Below are 15,945 nucleotides of genomic sequence, written 5' to 3'. Positions count from 1 at the left end.
TTTTTGGCTATTTTGCCAGTTTCCTTACTCCTTCAAATACATAGCTCCTAGATGCTAGGATTGCAGCCGCTAGTTGTATATAAAGAAAAGTATGTCGTACATTTAATTCTGATATAATTCTAAAAATAAATAACATTTAAGTATTAAAGTTTGCTAAAAGTTATAATCAGCAAAAACTATTCAAAATGTTCTATATGACAATTGAATCATTTCCCAAAAAATGTTTTTCACAATTGAATAACTTAAAATCTAAATAACAAATATATATGCAACCGCGCTTTCAAGCGCACGGCTACAGATCAGAAAAATAAGGATGCGCGACTGATTTTACGGCTGCTTTCAAATTTCGCCGTATTGATTGAGCCCCAAGCTGAAATCGGCAGAAAATTTGCCGTCTTCCTCTAAGCTTATTAGGCTATTGACAGCTAAAATCTAGAGCAAATAATTCAAATTTGTCAGATGTAGCTTGCATCTGTTTATACTCGTTTAGTCAGAAAATTTATTTAATAAAAAAAGATGCTCATTTACGGAAAATAAAGGAAAAATGTGTTATAATCTATAATACAACGTATAATGATGTCTGTCTGTCCATCCCTTAAGATTTCGGTAACCACTGAACCGATCGGATTCTACTCATCAGGGAATATAACTACTGCTCCTGTGGTGGTTTTAGGCTATTTTCTTGGGGGGTGGGACACCTCCAACCCCCCCAAAAATGAACCTCCCCCCCTCTTTTTTTTTATAATTATTTAAAATTAGTTGTGGAGTGGGGCTTCTCATCAGGTACTTAATTTTTTTTAATTATTTAAAATTTGTGGGGGCATCTCCAGAGGTAATTTATTTTTTCTTTAATTACCTCTTGGGGCAAAGCCCCTAGTGGCTAGGGGCGAAGCAGCTGGTATAGAATAAAGAAAATAGTACATTTAGAATTAGATGCAAGATAAAAAAAATAATTTAATTTCATTGTGAATTTAACTAGAACATACTTGAAAAAAAGTGAAATGCTTAAGTGAAGAAAATATATTTTTTTCATTTGCCTTCAATTAGTCTTCAAAAGAAATTTAAATTGATATCCCCTTTCATGTTTATATTAGAATTTTAGTTTCATCTCAAATAAATAGTGGTTAAAGGAAAAAGTCCAAAAATAGTCTTGATATAAATTCAACACAGGTAAAATATCCCAAATCCTCCCTATTAAATTTCATAGTCAAAGTTTTTTTTCCAGTACTTCCTCCTTAAATAATATTTATTTAAAAAAAAACTTGAACAGCAATAATATTATTAGAATGCACTATATCAAGTGTTATGAAAAAGTCAAAGTGCTAAATAAAATACTAGTTGCAACTCTTTGATTGCACGACCTTTGTCTGAAAATTCTAACAATGCTTTGTAATGAGTTGCGCAGTTTTAAGCAAAGCCATCCCAACTACTCTCTAACTATATATGACGCGCAACTGACATAGCAGAAGTAGGAACCATTTTTAAAGTCTTTGGCTATGACGCAGTGTTAAGCCGAGATTCTAACCTCTAACCCTCCGACGACGAACGGTCGCGGGCTAATGGAATACCTAATTTTTGACACCATGGAATCTGTCCCGATTTTGTATAACTTTTGCGGAACATGTTCCAGTTACGTCATATTTTTCTTTCCCGAAAAAGGGAAGGGGGAAAGAAAAAAAGGGAAGAGGGGAAGAAAAAAGAGATGGGAGAAAAGGGGGTTTTCCCCATCTCTTTTGAAGAGATTTTCTTCCCCCCTTCCCTTTTTCGGGAAAGAAAAATATGACGTAACTGGAACATGTTCCGCAAAAGTTATACAAAATCGGGACAGTTTCCATGGTGTCCTAATTTTTATAAAAATTTAGATCTTTGAACCTGGGTCTGTTGCTCGGTGGTGCTCGTCGCTCCCTCGGTGCTGATTATCTGCTCTCTATGTGGGTCTACATGGATGATCTTGACACTTCTAAAAATATTATCTATGTATGTACTTTGTAAAAGCGAAGCTTTTCTATAATTAGGGTCGGCCCTAACGTCCGTAACAATTAGTTTTTTTCATTAATTTGAACATCTTATAATTCTCATATCGATTTCAAACTTTGCAGGATAATTCCTGTTACAGTTTAGAATAATTTAGAAAGCAAAGCAACACTATAATCATTACAGAATGTCCGTGGGTTCAATTAAATCATGTTAATAATTAATCTTTTTGATAAAAATTTTTAATGTTATCCTATTCATTTGATCTTTAGAAAAAGTGGTTTTATCGATCAAACAAAGATGTGGTTGGGGGGGGGGGGGGGGGGGGTCAGTACTCAACTGGGACTTTTAGACAAAGCCAAAAAAACATCTGCAAAAAAGGCTAGATTTAATTGGCCTTCATTAATTTTATACTTAATTAAAGCAATGATAAGTTTAAGAAAATAAATTTTTCTTATCTTATTTTATAAAGTTTATAATGATTAAAAAACGTACAAGTTATTTTATCTTAACTAAACATTAAATGTCAGGGATGTAAAGGCATAAGACAATGGCCAATAAATTAATGTACATCCCCAATGATGTTGCACAAAATGATCCCTTCTGTAGATTACAATTAGTGGTTGGAACGTTTGAAAACTCAACTTAATATACCAACCAATCAAAATTCAACAAGTCCCCAAAGTTGTTGAGCCAACGAATAAGAAACGTTATTATAAAACTTTGGGGACCAGTGTAATAAACAGCCCAATGTCCCCTCCCTCCCTGCATTAGATGTATTGTTTATCTTTCCCAAGGACGTAAAGTAAATAATAAAATTAGAGCAAACAAAAAGTTTTCATAATATATTACTTATTACAGTTATATTAATATAGATGCTTTATATCATGACTAGTGGCTTCGCCCCTAGAGCACTCTAGAAGCAATTAAAGAAGGTGGAAACCTCCACTTTTAGTTTTAAAAAGAAGTTTGGGGCGATTTCTTAGGTGGGGGGGGGGGGTGTTCTTCTTTCTGAACTAAGAGAATCTTTATTGTAAATAGGTACCATAAACATATCCTGCTACTTTTATATAGGGATATTAGCAGCTGTGCCTTAAAAAAATAGCCTAAAACCACCCTAATGCTAAAATCCAAAAAATAATTGCCTAAAACCATCCTGGGACCTGTGTAAACCTTTCCTTAAAAGGAGAACTCAATCGGTTTGGTAGTTACCGAAATCTTAAGCTTTCTTACAAATTAAAACCTTACTTCCTTTATATAATAGGATAGTATAATGATATGGAATTAAAATATGTAACTGTCCTGAAATGTGATATTTTAAGCATCATCATGACATTCCATTTTATGTACAGATTGACCAGCCCGACCTTGGTCTGCCCCTTGCCATGTACAGTGACGAGGAGAGCTATGCTACATACATCAAGGCGTACAAACAGTACATGGTCGATGTGGCAACAATTCTGGTAAGCTGTTATAAATCAGGGATCTTAAGGGATAAGACAATGGCCGATACATTTTTGTACATCCCCAATGATGATATAAAAATTATCACTGCTGTTAAAATTAGTGGCTAAAACGTTTGTACACTTAACTTAGTGAACCAACCAATCTTGTTTAATAAAAATGTAAGTTGTTAACTCAACGAATAAAAAAACGTTGTTAAAAAACTTAGGGGTCTATTGTAATAAACAGAACATTTCCCCTCCCTCTCTGGTTAATAATAGTGAAGCAACTCTACAAGCAATCTATATCAGTTTGGCAGTGGTTTAAAAAATCTTTACGTTTATAAAACAGACAACTCTTTGATTGCACGACCTTTGTCTTTAAGTCATAATTGTGCATGATAATGAGTTGCGCCTGTTTTCGGACTTTCATTCTCCATACTCTGTCTATGAATGTCGTGCATCTAAATATAGTAGCAGAAGGAAGCATTTTAACGTCTTTAGTTTTGACGCTGCGATGAACTGAGAATGAAGACGGATGTGCAACGTTTAAAACTGCGGTCGCAGGAAACAAAAGGAACCCATTATTGTAAAATAACATTCCTAATTGTAGGGTGCCGAATATGGATCCAGTGCCACAGAGGAACAGATTGTTGCTGATGTTGAACAAGTTTTCAACTTTGAGAAAATGGTTGCTAGTGTAAGTTTAAAGAGTATAGAGTAGCTATTATTCAAGTTTTAGGTTTATATTGAAAGTTAGTTATAAACCTTCCCTGGACCTGTAAGAATCTTCACTGTAAAGGAGAACCATATCGGTTCAGTGGTTAATGAGATTCTTCGATACACATGGAAAGACACATATTCTGCTACTTTTATATAATGAATGGATTTAGAATATACGTGGTTATTATGACATTGGGAAAATATTCGTTAATTTAGGTTGCTAACATACACGCCATTTATTGGTCAGTTTATTTATGCAGTATGAAAGAAGGGGATGGGGTAAAGTGGATGGATGGAAGTAATCGTTATTTCAGCCAGATTCGAGTTTTACATTATCAGATAACATGAAAATCTGGTGTAACATCTATATATTCATAATAGTCAGTCGAATCAACTATTCATTGGATAGTGTAACAATTTAAATGTCCTTTAAAACTTAAAAATTTTAAAATGTATTTAGAAAATTATAATTATAGATGCTTCGGGAAAAGGTTAAACTTTTTCCCATTATTTCCAAAATGATGAATATTTTTGTCATGAATAAGTAAAAATTCAAATAAACATTCTTAGAATTAAATATTTTACTTTTCAATATAATGTTCAAATATTATCAAATAATTAGTAATATACATATGTCCTGTTAAATTTGGAGAAAATTTCAATTTTCAATATATTTTGTTATTTAATACATGCATCTGCGCCACTATCATTTTGGGGCTCTGCATTCAGGGACTGAAAAAAAGCCAAAAACCATCCTGGGCATTGTGAAGCTTCTCCATAAAGGAGAACTAAATCAGAAAATTAGCCATTCTTATTTAAACATTGCTATTAGGTGAGCCGCTTTCTAAACTAGTGGCATCTCTGTGATTTAAAGATCCAGCTCTTGTTTCTAACGTAGGTGATGACTCCTGATTCAGAGAGAAGAAACTCAACTGCCATGTACAACCCAATGACACTTGCTGAAATCAAGGAATGTTTAATAAGCGGGTGAAATGAGATGGTGCTTTTCCTTCAAGTGACTGTTGAGCTCGAAGCTAGTAAAAGTGGCTGACTCAGATTATGACGTCAAAAAAAATTAACTAATGAGAGGCCAGTATACACTGTAATTGACCAATGGTAAAATTAATAGTGGCCTCTCATTGTTTTTTTTTGACGCCATAATCTAAGTCAGCCACTTTTACTAGCTTCTTGAGCTATGACCCATTATTTTATTAAAATTTTTTTCATGACTATACTGCAGGGCCTGCATCTGATGTACGCTAACATTGCTGGGCTACCCATTACCTAATAAAACCTAACCTTCCTTAAAGTAATAGACAAACAAATAAAAAACAAACCCCCACTTTTTTTAATTTATGTAAAAACAGGGGGGGGGGGGGGGGGGGGGTTCAGTGCTCAACAAACATCTTCAACAAAATTATGGAAATAAGAATGAAATAAATTAATTTTTCTACCGAAGTTACATTTTTGAAGAAGCCATCAATTATATAATGACAACTTTCATTTAGCTTTTCTCGGATTTAAAAAAACAGTAAGTTTAAAATAGAGATTACATGGTAGCGTGCCTCTATTTAAATGTACTGATTTCAAATTATCAGCCAGACGAAATGAATGGATTTTGTTGAAGGTTATTGCTGTAATTGTTATTAGCAAAGTATATCAACGACGCAGCTTATAGTGCCTAATAAAAATTTACGTCAAACAATCCAAATGACCAATGATAGGCCAGTATACATTGTAATTGACCAATGGTAATAATGTATACTGGTCTATAATTGGTCATTTGTATTGTATGACGTCATTTTTTGTAGGCACTATAAGCTGTTTCTAAATCAACTGTTTTTTTTCCGAGAAACTATTATCTATAAGATAAGATCCCTTTTAAAGACAGCTTAAAAACACATGCATTGAAAAGGGTTTGATTGACTTTGACTGGGACACATACTTCTCTTCCATCTTTGGTGATCTCAACATTGATATTACTGACGAGGAAAGAATCATTGTGGTTCAACCAGATTACTTTACTGCTGTTGGTGCACTTGATGTGAGTGAGGAGGTTGTTCTCAACTACCTGTGGTCCCGTGCAACTACCAGGATTGCATCTGAGCTAAACCAGGTAAATTTTATGCTTCTGTTCTTCAGTTCTTACCCTTTTTTATTTTTTTTGTCACCCTGCTTTGAAACATGTTTCAAAATCAACTTCATTTTCCTAAAAACTTCTATTTTGGCAATATAAATGTACTTAGTTATCTTATCATGCTCATTATTTATAGGCTATGAGAGATGCAGCATTCAGATACAGTTCAGTTATGACAGGTGTAGCCACTGCTCCAGAAAGATGGCAGACATGCACAGCTAAGGCAACAGGTATCATATTGTTTAGTTAAGACAGGTTTAGCCACTGCTCCAGAAAGATGGCAGACATGCACAGCTAAGACCACAGGTATATTATAGGACAGGTGTAGCCACTGCTCCAGAAAGATGGCAGACATGCACAGCTAAGGCAACAGGTATATTATAGTTCACTTAGGACAGATGTAGCAACTGCTCCAGAAAGATGGCAGACATGTACAGCTAAGGCAACAGGTATCATATTGTTTAGTTAAGACAGGTTTAGCCACTGCTCCAGAAAGATGGCAGACATGCACAGCTAAGACCACAGGTATATTATGGTTTAGTTAGGACAGGTGTAGCCACTGCTCCAGAAAGATAGCAAACATGCACAGCTAAGGCCACAGGTATATTATAGTTCAGTTATGGCAGGTGTAGCCACTGCTCCAGAAAGATGGCAAACATTCACAGCTAAGGCCACAGGTATAATATAGTTCAGTTATGGCAGGTGTAGCCACTGCTCCAGAAAGATGGCAAACATGCACAGCTAAGGCCACAGGTATATTATAGTTCAGTTATGACAGGTATAGCCACTGCTCCAGAAAGATTTCAAATTTGTGTACTTTTTGTCTTTATCTTCTTTTTAGGTGTATAATGCAAAGAGGCAAAATGTTACCATTTTAATAGCGGTTTCTATAGAGATATGGCAAGGGGTTAAACAATAATTATTGTAACTTTAGAAGAATTTATTATTTATTAGGTGCATGGGGCTTTGCTGCTGCTCACGAATACATCATGAGATATTTTGACTCAGAAGCTAAGGTAAGAAAATAAAGTAATCAATAAACAAACGGATCCACCCCTAATTTAATTTATCTGTGCTTGACTGGTCACTTCGAGAGGAACCTAAACTTTTTATCACAAATTAGATAAAGGGAAAAGTAGGTTGCGGGTAAAATCCGTAAAGGTGTGTGTTTTAAGAATTAAAAATAGTAGTAGAATTATAATATTCACTAAATATGTGTATTTTTATATTGAAAAGAACTATAGACAAATTTAAAAAAATTTTACATAATTTTTTATCGTTCTACTATTGTTTTTAACTTAAAACAACCTTTACGGATTTTACCCGCAACCTACTTTTCCCTTTGAATTTATAAGAAAAATGTTAAAACTAATTAAGTAGAAAAAATTTGTCTTCATAGTGATAATTTTTGTCTGACAGAAAAGTCGAAGAAAAATAGTTTTCCTTATGGGCTGTTCATCCTAGAAAAAAGAAATTTTTTTTTGATTTAGTGGTAGCTGAATCAGTGCAATATTTCAATAATAACTTGTACAAGTAAAACACTTTTATAAAAAAAAGAGAAGACAGGCAAATATTCGTTTAAATAAAATTTTGTACATATTTATTTTATCTAAAGCATTTAACAAGCCCTTTTGTTTTAAAGGCAGAGACTGAGATGATGGTTGAGGACTTGAGATCCGCCTTCAAGGAGCTTGTCTCCGAAACCGAGTGGATGGATGGTGAGACCCAGAAGGCCGCCATGATGAAGGCCGACCAGATGCTGCAGCTGATGGCCTACCCTGAGTGGCTTACTCATGAACAAGATCTTGATCAGTATTATGAGTAAGTTTGTGGTAGCGAAGATACTCAATAATTCATTTTGAGGGTCCCTCTGTCTGTCAGATGGGGGGAATGTAATTTTCTCTAGTGCAAATAAAGATAGACTGCTGAACTTTTTGGGAAGAATTTCCAAGCCATTAAGCATGCAGTAAACAACTTATTTCGTTGGTCTGAGAGACATGCTACAAAAACATAGTAGAGGTTTCGTGATTTATTGTATATAAATTTATTCTTGATTTATGCCCATGCACTGAATATCTTTAGGAAAGGAGGAGAAAATAAAGCTTAAATCAATATAATTTGGATTTTTTTTCGGGTTAATGCTCCCTCCCCCTTCCTCCACAGAAAGATAAAATATGAAACTAGCCTTCTTATTAGATTATTCGTGATCATAGCAATAGTGGTCGTTGTTTTGGCTTGATTTCTAACCTTGTCATCAATGTAAAAATTCTAAAAATTTCTTCTATATTCCTTAAATTCTTAGGCTAGCCAAGGAAATGTATTAAATTTGATCTAATGCACAAAAATGGCTTTTAATGAATGTAAGTAATAAAAATAAAAACAGTTTGAAAGCAAGACAAATTAGCTCAAACTGCCTTTTGTATTGAAATTAATAAAAATAATTTAGAGGGTCCGAGCCAGCCTACCCAGATGCCCATTTCAACAACACAGCTGCTCAATGGTATTGGTCAATAGGTAATCTATTTATAAAGAAAAAAATTATCAATGAAAGTAAAGTTTTTTCGGAATAAGTCAATCAAAGAAATAATTTTTTTCTCGCACAAATGGGGAAAAACGAATAAAAACATAAATAATTAGATAATCATGCAAAGAAAAACACAAAAAAATATATTCCTTTTTTAAAAAAGCAAACCTAATATTTTGCTGCATGGATCAACCGTTAAATTTAAGAGGACGCGAGATAAGTTAGTACAACGACAAACCTACTAAAGGGACGGACGTACTAAAGGACATATATACTAAAGACAAACGTACAAGTTGGACATCTCTTAAGTAAAACGTACTGAAAAAATTTTAAATCTTTAAATCTTCCAAAATTAAAAATAAATCTACCAAAATTTGAGGCAAAATATTGTTTGTCCCTTTAGTAGGTTTGTCGGTGTACCGATAAAGGGGGAGGTAGGTTGTGCTAAAATTCCGTAAAAGTGTGAGTTTTAAGGCTTAAAAACAGTAGTAGAACGATAATATTCTTTAAATATTTTTGTCTATAGTTCTTTTCAATAAAGAATACACATATTTAGTGAATATCATCGCTCTACTACTGTTTTTAAGCCTTAAAACTCACACTTTTACAGAATTTTTGGCACAAATTACCTCCCCCTTATCATCATACATACATGTAATTATTTTAGGTAAGGATCTGTCTGACCTGAGAAAGGAGCCTGAGAGAGATGTATGGTTGATGCACCCTGCTATTGTAAATGCTTGGTACTCTCCTAACCACAATACTATCAGTAAGTATATATGTAATAATAAGTCAGGGATATAAAGGGATAAGACGTTCCCAAACATGATACACAAATTTACCCCTTCTGTAGATTAAAATACGTTTGGACACTCAACTTAATAAACCAATCAAAATTCACTAAAATTCCCGAAGTTGTTAAGCCAACGAATAGGAAAACGTTATTATAAAATTTTGAGGACTTGTGTAATAAACAGCCCATTGTCCCCCTTTTCTCTGTAATAAGTACTTAGATATCTATTTGTTTGTCCACTTTCTAAAGTTTTTTTAAACCTTACAGTCCAACTGTTTTAGAGATATCATGATCACATGTTTGCTTTTTTTCGAATGCTATCGATCTTGGTCAGGAAGAAAATGATTTTTAGCCTTTGAATTGAAAATAGTTTATTTTTATTAAATCAAGTATGAATCAACCAATCAAAATAAAATTTATTTTTCTAAGAAATAGTTTTAAGAGAAAATTCTAAATTAAGCGAAAATATAACATCAGAGAAAGAGAGAGGGGCAATGGGCTTTTCATTACTCTAGTCCCCAAAATTTTATAATAATGTTTTATTATACGTTGGTTTAAAAATTTGGGGGACTTTTAATGATCTTTAATTGGAGGGTTTATTAAGTTAAGTATCCAAAAACTTTTTAACCACTATATATAATCGAAAGAATTGGTAACTTTATGTATCATAATTGTGGATATTATCAATTTATCAACCATTGTCTTATACCTTTAGATCCTTGAAAATAAATATAAAGCTAGTGAATCTAGATTTTTATTTCTATGATGTAATTCTTATAACGGAAGTGTTTGGTTTTCCGAGGAGTTACAGCTAGATAATTATTTTTTTTCTCCACTAAGTGAACTTTCGGGGGGACAGCGGAAAGTGTCATAGGTGACGTCATAAAAATATGTCTATTATCTATCTCTTTTTAAAGCGTTTTCTATCTCACTTCTCATCTCATCCCTCCTTTTTAGACATATTTTTATGACGTCACACATTGCACTTTCCGCTGACCCATTTAAGGTTTTGAAACCTAATGTCTAAGATTTTGTATCTATATCTTTTTAACTGATTTATGACATTTTTTCAAAAGTCCTATTGATTCGTAAACAACCTATTATAGTCTTGAAAAAAAATATTTTTTTATTTAGAAATTAACCAACAATTTTAACAACAATAAAGAATTGTTATCTAACATTTTTCAATTTATATTCTACGTCTTTGAAGGATTAATCTAGCTAGAATTAGGATTAAATTCTGAGCTCAATAGTTAAATTAATTTTTTTTACAATTTTCTTACAAAAAGCATACAATTTAGAGCCACTTAAATTAACATATTTTGTTTGGCTTTTTAGATTAATTATTTTTTTTTAATGAAAGAAATATGTAATAGTGTCTAAACAAATTTATTTATGGTTTGAGACAAAATAAAAAAATTGTAGTATATGTTCAAAGGTAACTTTGTTTTAGTAACAAGCGGAATAGTTATTTATCGCTTCGTATTATAGACAGCTTTCCGTGGATATTAAAATGAAAAATTATAGGATTACAACCAGTATTGTTGGCCCCGAGGGGCAGAAGGCCTTGGCTGACAACAATGTATGAATTCTATGATTTTTATATTAATATTTGTGGGAAATTGTCTATAATATGATGCTATATATGATTTCTCAGTATGGCTGAGATCCAGTTCTAATCCAGGGAATATTAATCATTTAAAAAACCATACTGGAAAAGTGGACACAAAGCAGTTATTTTTCTTCAGTTGTATCATCCCTTCCTGAAATCTGCTCGTTTTTAAAGAAAGGTTTCTTGTTATATGCTAGAAAAAATAACTAAATTGAATGATTAGTTAATTTTAAATTAATTATTTTTAAAATTAATTCAGCTTTCCCCGCTGGTATCCTGCAGCCTCCATTCTTCAAGGCTGGAGTGCCCAGATACCTCAACTATGGAGCTATGGGTATGGTCATTGGTCATGAAATCACCCATGGATTTGACGATCAAGGTAACCTTAATTATTATCTTAAATTATTGGCTTTAAGACAAAACAAGGACGGTTATGTACAAAAGTCGAAATGAATAGAAATCAAGTAATAAAAAGGATATCATTATCAGGTACTTTTCCTAATATCACATATGGACTACAAACTCAATTTTTGAGAAGAAAAAAAGTGTATTCTATTGTTATTTTAGGTTAGGCTAGTTTAAGTGAAGGTTTAAAGAACCCCACAGGTACAGGGCTCCATAGGGTTAGTGCTCCCCCACGGGGGCTGAATAGTTATCTGCCGCAATGTATCATAGACAACTTTTCGCGGATATTAAAAATAAAATTATAAGATCAAAACCAGTTTTGTTAGCCCTGAGAGGCCGAAGGTCTGGGATAACAAAACTGGTATTAATTTTATCATTTTCATCTTAACATTCTTTGAAAATTGTCTGTAATAGTATTCTATACATGATTTTTCAGTATGGCTGAGAACCGGTTCTAATCCATCGGATATTAATCGGTTTCGAAGCAATACTGGAAACTTTTTTCTTTAAAAATTAAATTTAAGGCTTTAAATTAGGCCAGTATTCATTTAGTTGACCAATGGTAGGCCAGTAGGACATCATTTTTACAGGCACTTTAAAAAGATTCACCATAGAATCGATCTAATCCTGTTTGATAATTTAGGTAGACAGTATGACGGTACTGGAAATCTGAGCCCCTGGTGGTCAGAGGAAACTCTTGAAGTTAATTTTAAAAAGCGAAGCTTTATTATAGATAGGATCTGTTCGTACTTTCATACATTCTGCATGTTACAATTGCCCTACCGATTTCAAACTTTATATGATATTTAGTGCAACAGATTAGTACGGTCTAGAAAGCGTAGCAACTCTATAAAAGTCACAAGAAAGTCATTGCGTCTATTTAAAACTTGCTGATTTTCAACCTTTTTTTCACAATAATTTTTTGTATGATATAATTATCCGATTCGGGCATCTGATTTTTGTGACACTTTTATGTAAATAGGAAGAAGCACTTAGCGTTATGGAAAGACAGGCACAATTAGCTAAAAACTTTTTCCATTATGGCTTCAAAACCAATTATTATCCACTGGATTAGAACTGGTTCTCAGATATATACTGTAAAATCATAAATAGCATCGTATTACAGACAATTTTTCACCAATATTAGATAACAAAATTAAACCAGTTTTGTTAGCCCGGGCCCCTCAGGGTAACAAAACTGGTTTAAATTTCACAATTTATTATTTTAATATCCGCGGAAAGCTGTCTATAATACGATGCGAATAATAACTGTTTCAGGGTTTTGTTGACAGAGCCAGATGTTTTATTGAGCAGTATGGAAACTACACAGTGCCAGAACTGGAACAGATATTAGGAAAAGATGCTCATGTGAGTATAGTCGCGTACAAATACATATATTTACTAGGTAGCCAGGGGGGTTGATTGAACCTTTACCGTATGACTTTGTGTTTGAAAAAATTATTATGAAAAAAAGTTGTTTAAGATTTACTTTTAAAAAATCTAGATCTAGAATCTTAAATCTTTTATACTTGCATAGATTCGATTGCAGCTTTTCTTAGCCTTGAAGATTTTTACAGTTTTTCCTGTAATACACTTAACTCATTAATGTCAATGTATGTGGATATATCTTCCGTTGTAAGCACACAATTAAGCTATAAATTACAGGATGTATATTGTGTTATCTTATTCGTGTTGACACTTTCTAACCCCATCTTGTTGAAATTATATATTTTTTTAAAAGTTGAATGGGAAGATGACCCAGGGAGAGAATATTGCTGATAACGGTGGTATTCATGAATCTTTCAGGTTAACTATTTTATTTCCAGTATGGCTTTGAAACCGATTAATATCCGCTGGATTAGAACCGGTTCTCAGCCATACTAAAAATCATGTATCGCATCGTATTACAGTCAATTTTCACGAATTAAAGAATAAAAATCTTTAAGTTAATACCAGCTTTGTTAGTCAGTGCTTTCGGCACCTCAGGGCTAATAAAACTAGTTTTAATCTTACAATTGTATATTTATTTATCCCCGGAAAGCTGTTTATAATAATATACGATAAATACCTATTCTTTCATTTCATATTTTTATCTGAAACAAGAATGTTTACGTCCAATGTTATAATGGAAGTAGAATATACATGGATATTATTATGACAGGAGAAAAATTATAGTCAATTTAGCTTGCTATTTCTCCTGTATTTTATTGGTCAGTTCGTTCATACAGTAGAAGTGGGGAACGGTAAAGAAGGGGTATGGGGTAGATTGTTATTGTAGCCTGCTACAGGTTTCACTTTATTAAAGGAAATCTGGTGTAAGATCCGAGTACATATTTATTTAATTGTAGAGCCTATCTGAAGTCTCTAGAGGATGGAGAGCCGGAACCTGCCCTCCCAGGACTGGAACAGTTCACACCCAAGCAGATGTTCTTTGTTTCCAATGCCCAGGTAAAATGGAGATATTTTTCTCATTAAAAATAAGGTTGGGAACCGCATATTCAATATTTTTTTTTTTTTTGGATGCGGCTGATGTTGGCTGCAATTAAATCTTGCTTTCTCCAAGCCACGTAGTTTGTTGCAGTTGTGACATTAGTATCATCATAGCTGTTTGAATGAATGCGTCAGTTATTGCTTCTTAAAGCCACGTGTCTGACATTTGCTTAGGAAGGGGATTATTGGTTAGCTAAAACACTGAGTCTTACATTGAGGATGGTTAAGTGACTTATGTAAGCCTTATGTAAGCCTTGTAAGCCGTCATGTCTCTATGTTTAATGGATCTACCTTTTACATGCCTAATTGGCGTTAGAATGGTCATGCCCCAACAAAACTCTAAACATTGGGAAGTCTATCTCCAAGATTTCAAGTATTTAAGATGGTTTGAATTGTGAGCGATTGTTTTTTTTCAACATCCTTTACATCATGTGGATTAGGTATGGTGTGAGCTGCAGACCCAAGAATCTTTGCTTGGACAAGTTCTGGGAGACCCACACTCCCCCGGCAAGTTCAGAGTTCTTGGCCCTCTCGGAAATTCTCAGGTTTGATAATTTTAAAATTATTAAATAACAATTATTCCAATCAATCAATAAAATATTGTTCCTATTGTTGCTATATATTTGTTGTCAAACTGTTTTTTAAATGTTTTGTGAAATAAATTCCAGTATGGCTGATTGATATCCGCTGTATTGAAACCAGTACTCAGCCATACTGAAAAAGCATGTATAGCATTGTATTTCAATCAATTTTACACGAATATTAGTATTAAAATCCTAAAATTATTTTACTAGACCAAGACTGTGGCCCCTGGGTTAACAAAACTGATTTTAATCTTATAAATTTTTATTTTAATATTATTAGAAAGCTTTCTATAAAAGCCCTTTAAAAATGGTTTTAAAATTATCGTTCAAATGCTTTGCTAACGTCACAATGGTTAAAATTTAATGAATAAATTTTGTAGGATTTCCAGCGTGAATTCTCCTGTCCAGACAACTCTGCTATGGTTAGGCCACAGAAATGCAAACTATGGTAGAAAAAAGAACCATCCAAGCAATATTACATTTCCCTGTAAAATAAGTTTAACTAATGTTATTTTCATGTTTTATCAAAGTTGATTTAAAATAAATTTTCTCCCCTAAAAAAATCTTTATATAACAAACACTCTTTTCAAAAAATGAAAATAAATTAAATTTTAATCTACTAGCGGCTGCGCCCTTAGCATCTAGGAGCTCTGCTTTCGATGTATGGAGAGAAAAAATAGCATAAATCCGTACCAGAACTTAAATTGAATAGCCTAAAACCTTGCCTGGACCTATGTGAAGCTTCCATAAAATAGAGAACTTAATCGGTTCAGTGGTAAACGAAATCTTAAGCTACAGACAAAAACACCTTATCCTATTATATAAAGTAGTAAGTGGTTTTTGTCTGTCCCAAAGGATCTCGCTAACCGCTGAACCGATATTGTTCTCCTTTGCAGTGAAGCTTCTTACAGTTCCTGGGTAGGTTTTAAACTATTTTTGGAGAGGGTGTTTTCAACAACCCCCCCCCCCAAAAAAAAAAAAATTTACTCTTTTGAACACAAATTTAAAATGGGAAGAGGTCGACTTTTCCCCCTCCTAACTTAAGTGCCCCTAGAGGCTTCTAGGGGCGTAGCCGCTAGTTACTTTATATAAAAGTGCTGAATAAAAATATAATTTTATATATTGACAAGCCGCTAAATCATGTTCCTGTAATAAAAAAAAAATTTTACCTTAAAATCATTTACTAGAATTTATTAAAAATATTTTGTAAATTTATTATTACATATCTATTCTATTTCAAAAACATCTTTGGAAATCATTT

At 33.3% G+C, this 15,945-nt stretch overlaps 3 protein-coding genes across 3 annotated transcripts in view; 2 read left to right on the top strand and 1 right to left on the bottom strand.

Annotated features, from left to right (window-relative positions):
* LOC145317580 (neprilysin-11-like) overlaps positions 1 to 5,195 on the top strand; it is a 20,694-nt gene extending 15,499 nt beyond the window's left edge. Inside the window, exons 6-9 of the mRNA XM_080158723.1 lie at positions 1,863 to 1,977; positions 3,327 to 3,437; positions 4,030 to 4,116; positions 5,038 to 5,195. Coding sequence (XP_080014849.1) covers positions 1,863 to 1,977; positions 3,327 to 3,437; positions 4,030 to 4,116; positions 5,038 to 5,130 — 406 coding nt within the window. The 3' untranslated portion in view covers positions 5,131 to 5,195. The remainder of the gene's footprint in view (positions 1 to 1,862; positions 1,978 to 3,326; positions 3,438 to 4,029; positions 4,117 to 5,037) is intronic.
* Positions 1 to 15,945, bottom strand: part of LOC145315517 (protein C-mannosyl-transferase DPY19L3-like) — a 145,631-nt gene that overhangs the window by 79,313 nt on the left and 50,373 nt on the right. The gene's annotated exons all lie outside the window — the stretch shown is intronic.
* Positions 5,850 to 15,247, top strand: LOC145315516 (neprilysin-11-like). The gene is made up of 15 exons (XM_080155498.1): positions 5,850 to 5,863; positions 6,027 to 6,255; positions 6,413 to 6,455; positions 6,979 to 7,029; positions 7,231 to 7,292; positions 7,919 to 8,097; positions 8,723 to 8,790; positions 9,468 to 9,569; positions 11,465 to 11,584; positions 12,254 to 12,312; positions 12,889 to 12,978; positions 13,352 to 13,416; positions 13,959 to 14,058; positions 14,541 to 14,645; positions 15,065 to 15,247. Exons 1-15 carry the CDS (start codon positions 5,850 to 5,852, stop codon positions 15,134 to 15,136), a joined length of 1,359 nt encoding a protein of 452 aa, XP_080011624.1. The 3' UTR covers positions 15,137 to 15,247.

The sequence above is a fragment of the Acartia tonsa genome, chromosome 4 (assembly GCF_053477335.1).
Source record: "Acartia tonsa isolate MP-2025a chromosome 4, ASM5347733v1, whole genome shotgun sequence".
Lineage (NCBI taxonomy): Eukaryota > Metazoa > Arthropoda > Copepoda > Calanoida > Acartiidae > Acartia > Acartia tonsa.
This window is presented reverse-complemented; position numbering and strand designations above follow the sequence as displayed.

Bases quoted from the DNA above. Each gene is read 5' to 3' on its own strand.
- LOC145315516 (XM_080155498.1), top strand. The intron at 6,456-6,978 runs GTGTAGCCACTG...CAGTTATGGCAG, and splicing joins ATACAGTTCAGTTATGACAG to GTGTAGCCACTGCTCCAGAA. The intron at 9,570-11,464 runs GTAAGTATATAT...AAATTAATTCAG, and splicing joins TCCTAACCACAATACTATCA to CTTTCCCCGCTGGTATCCTG.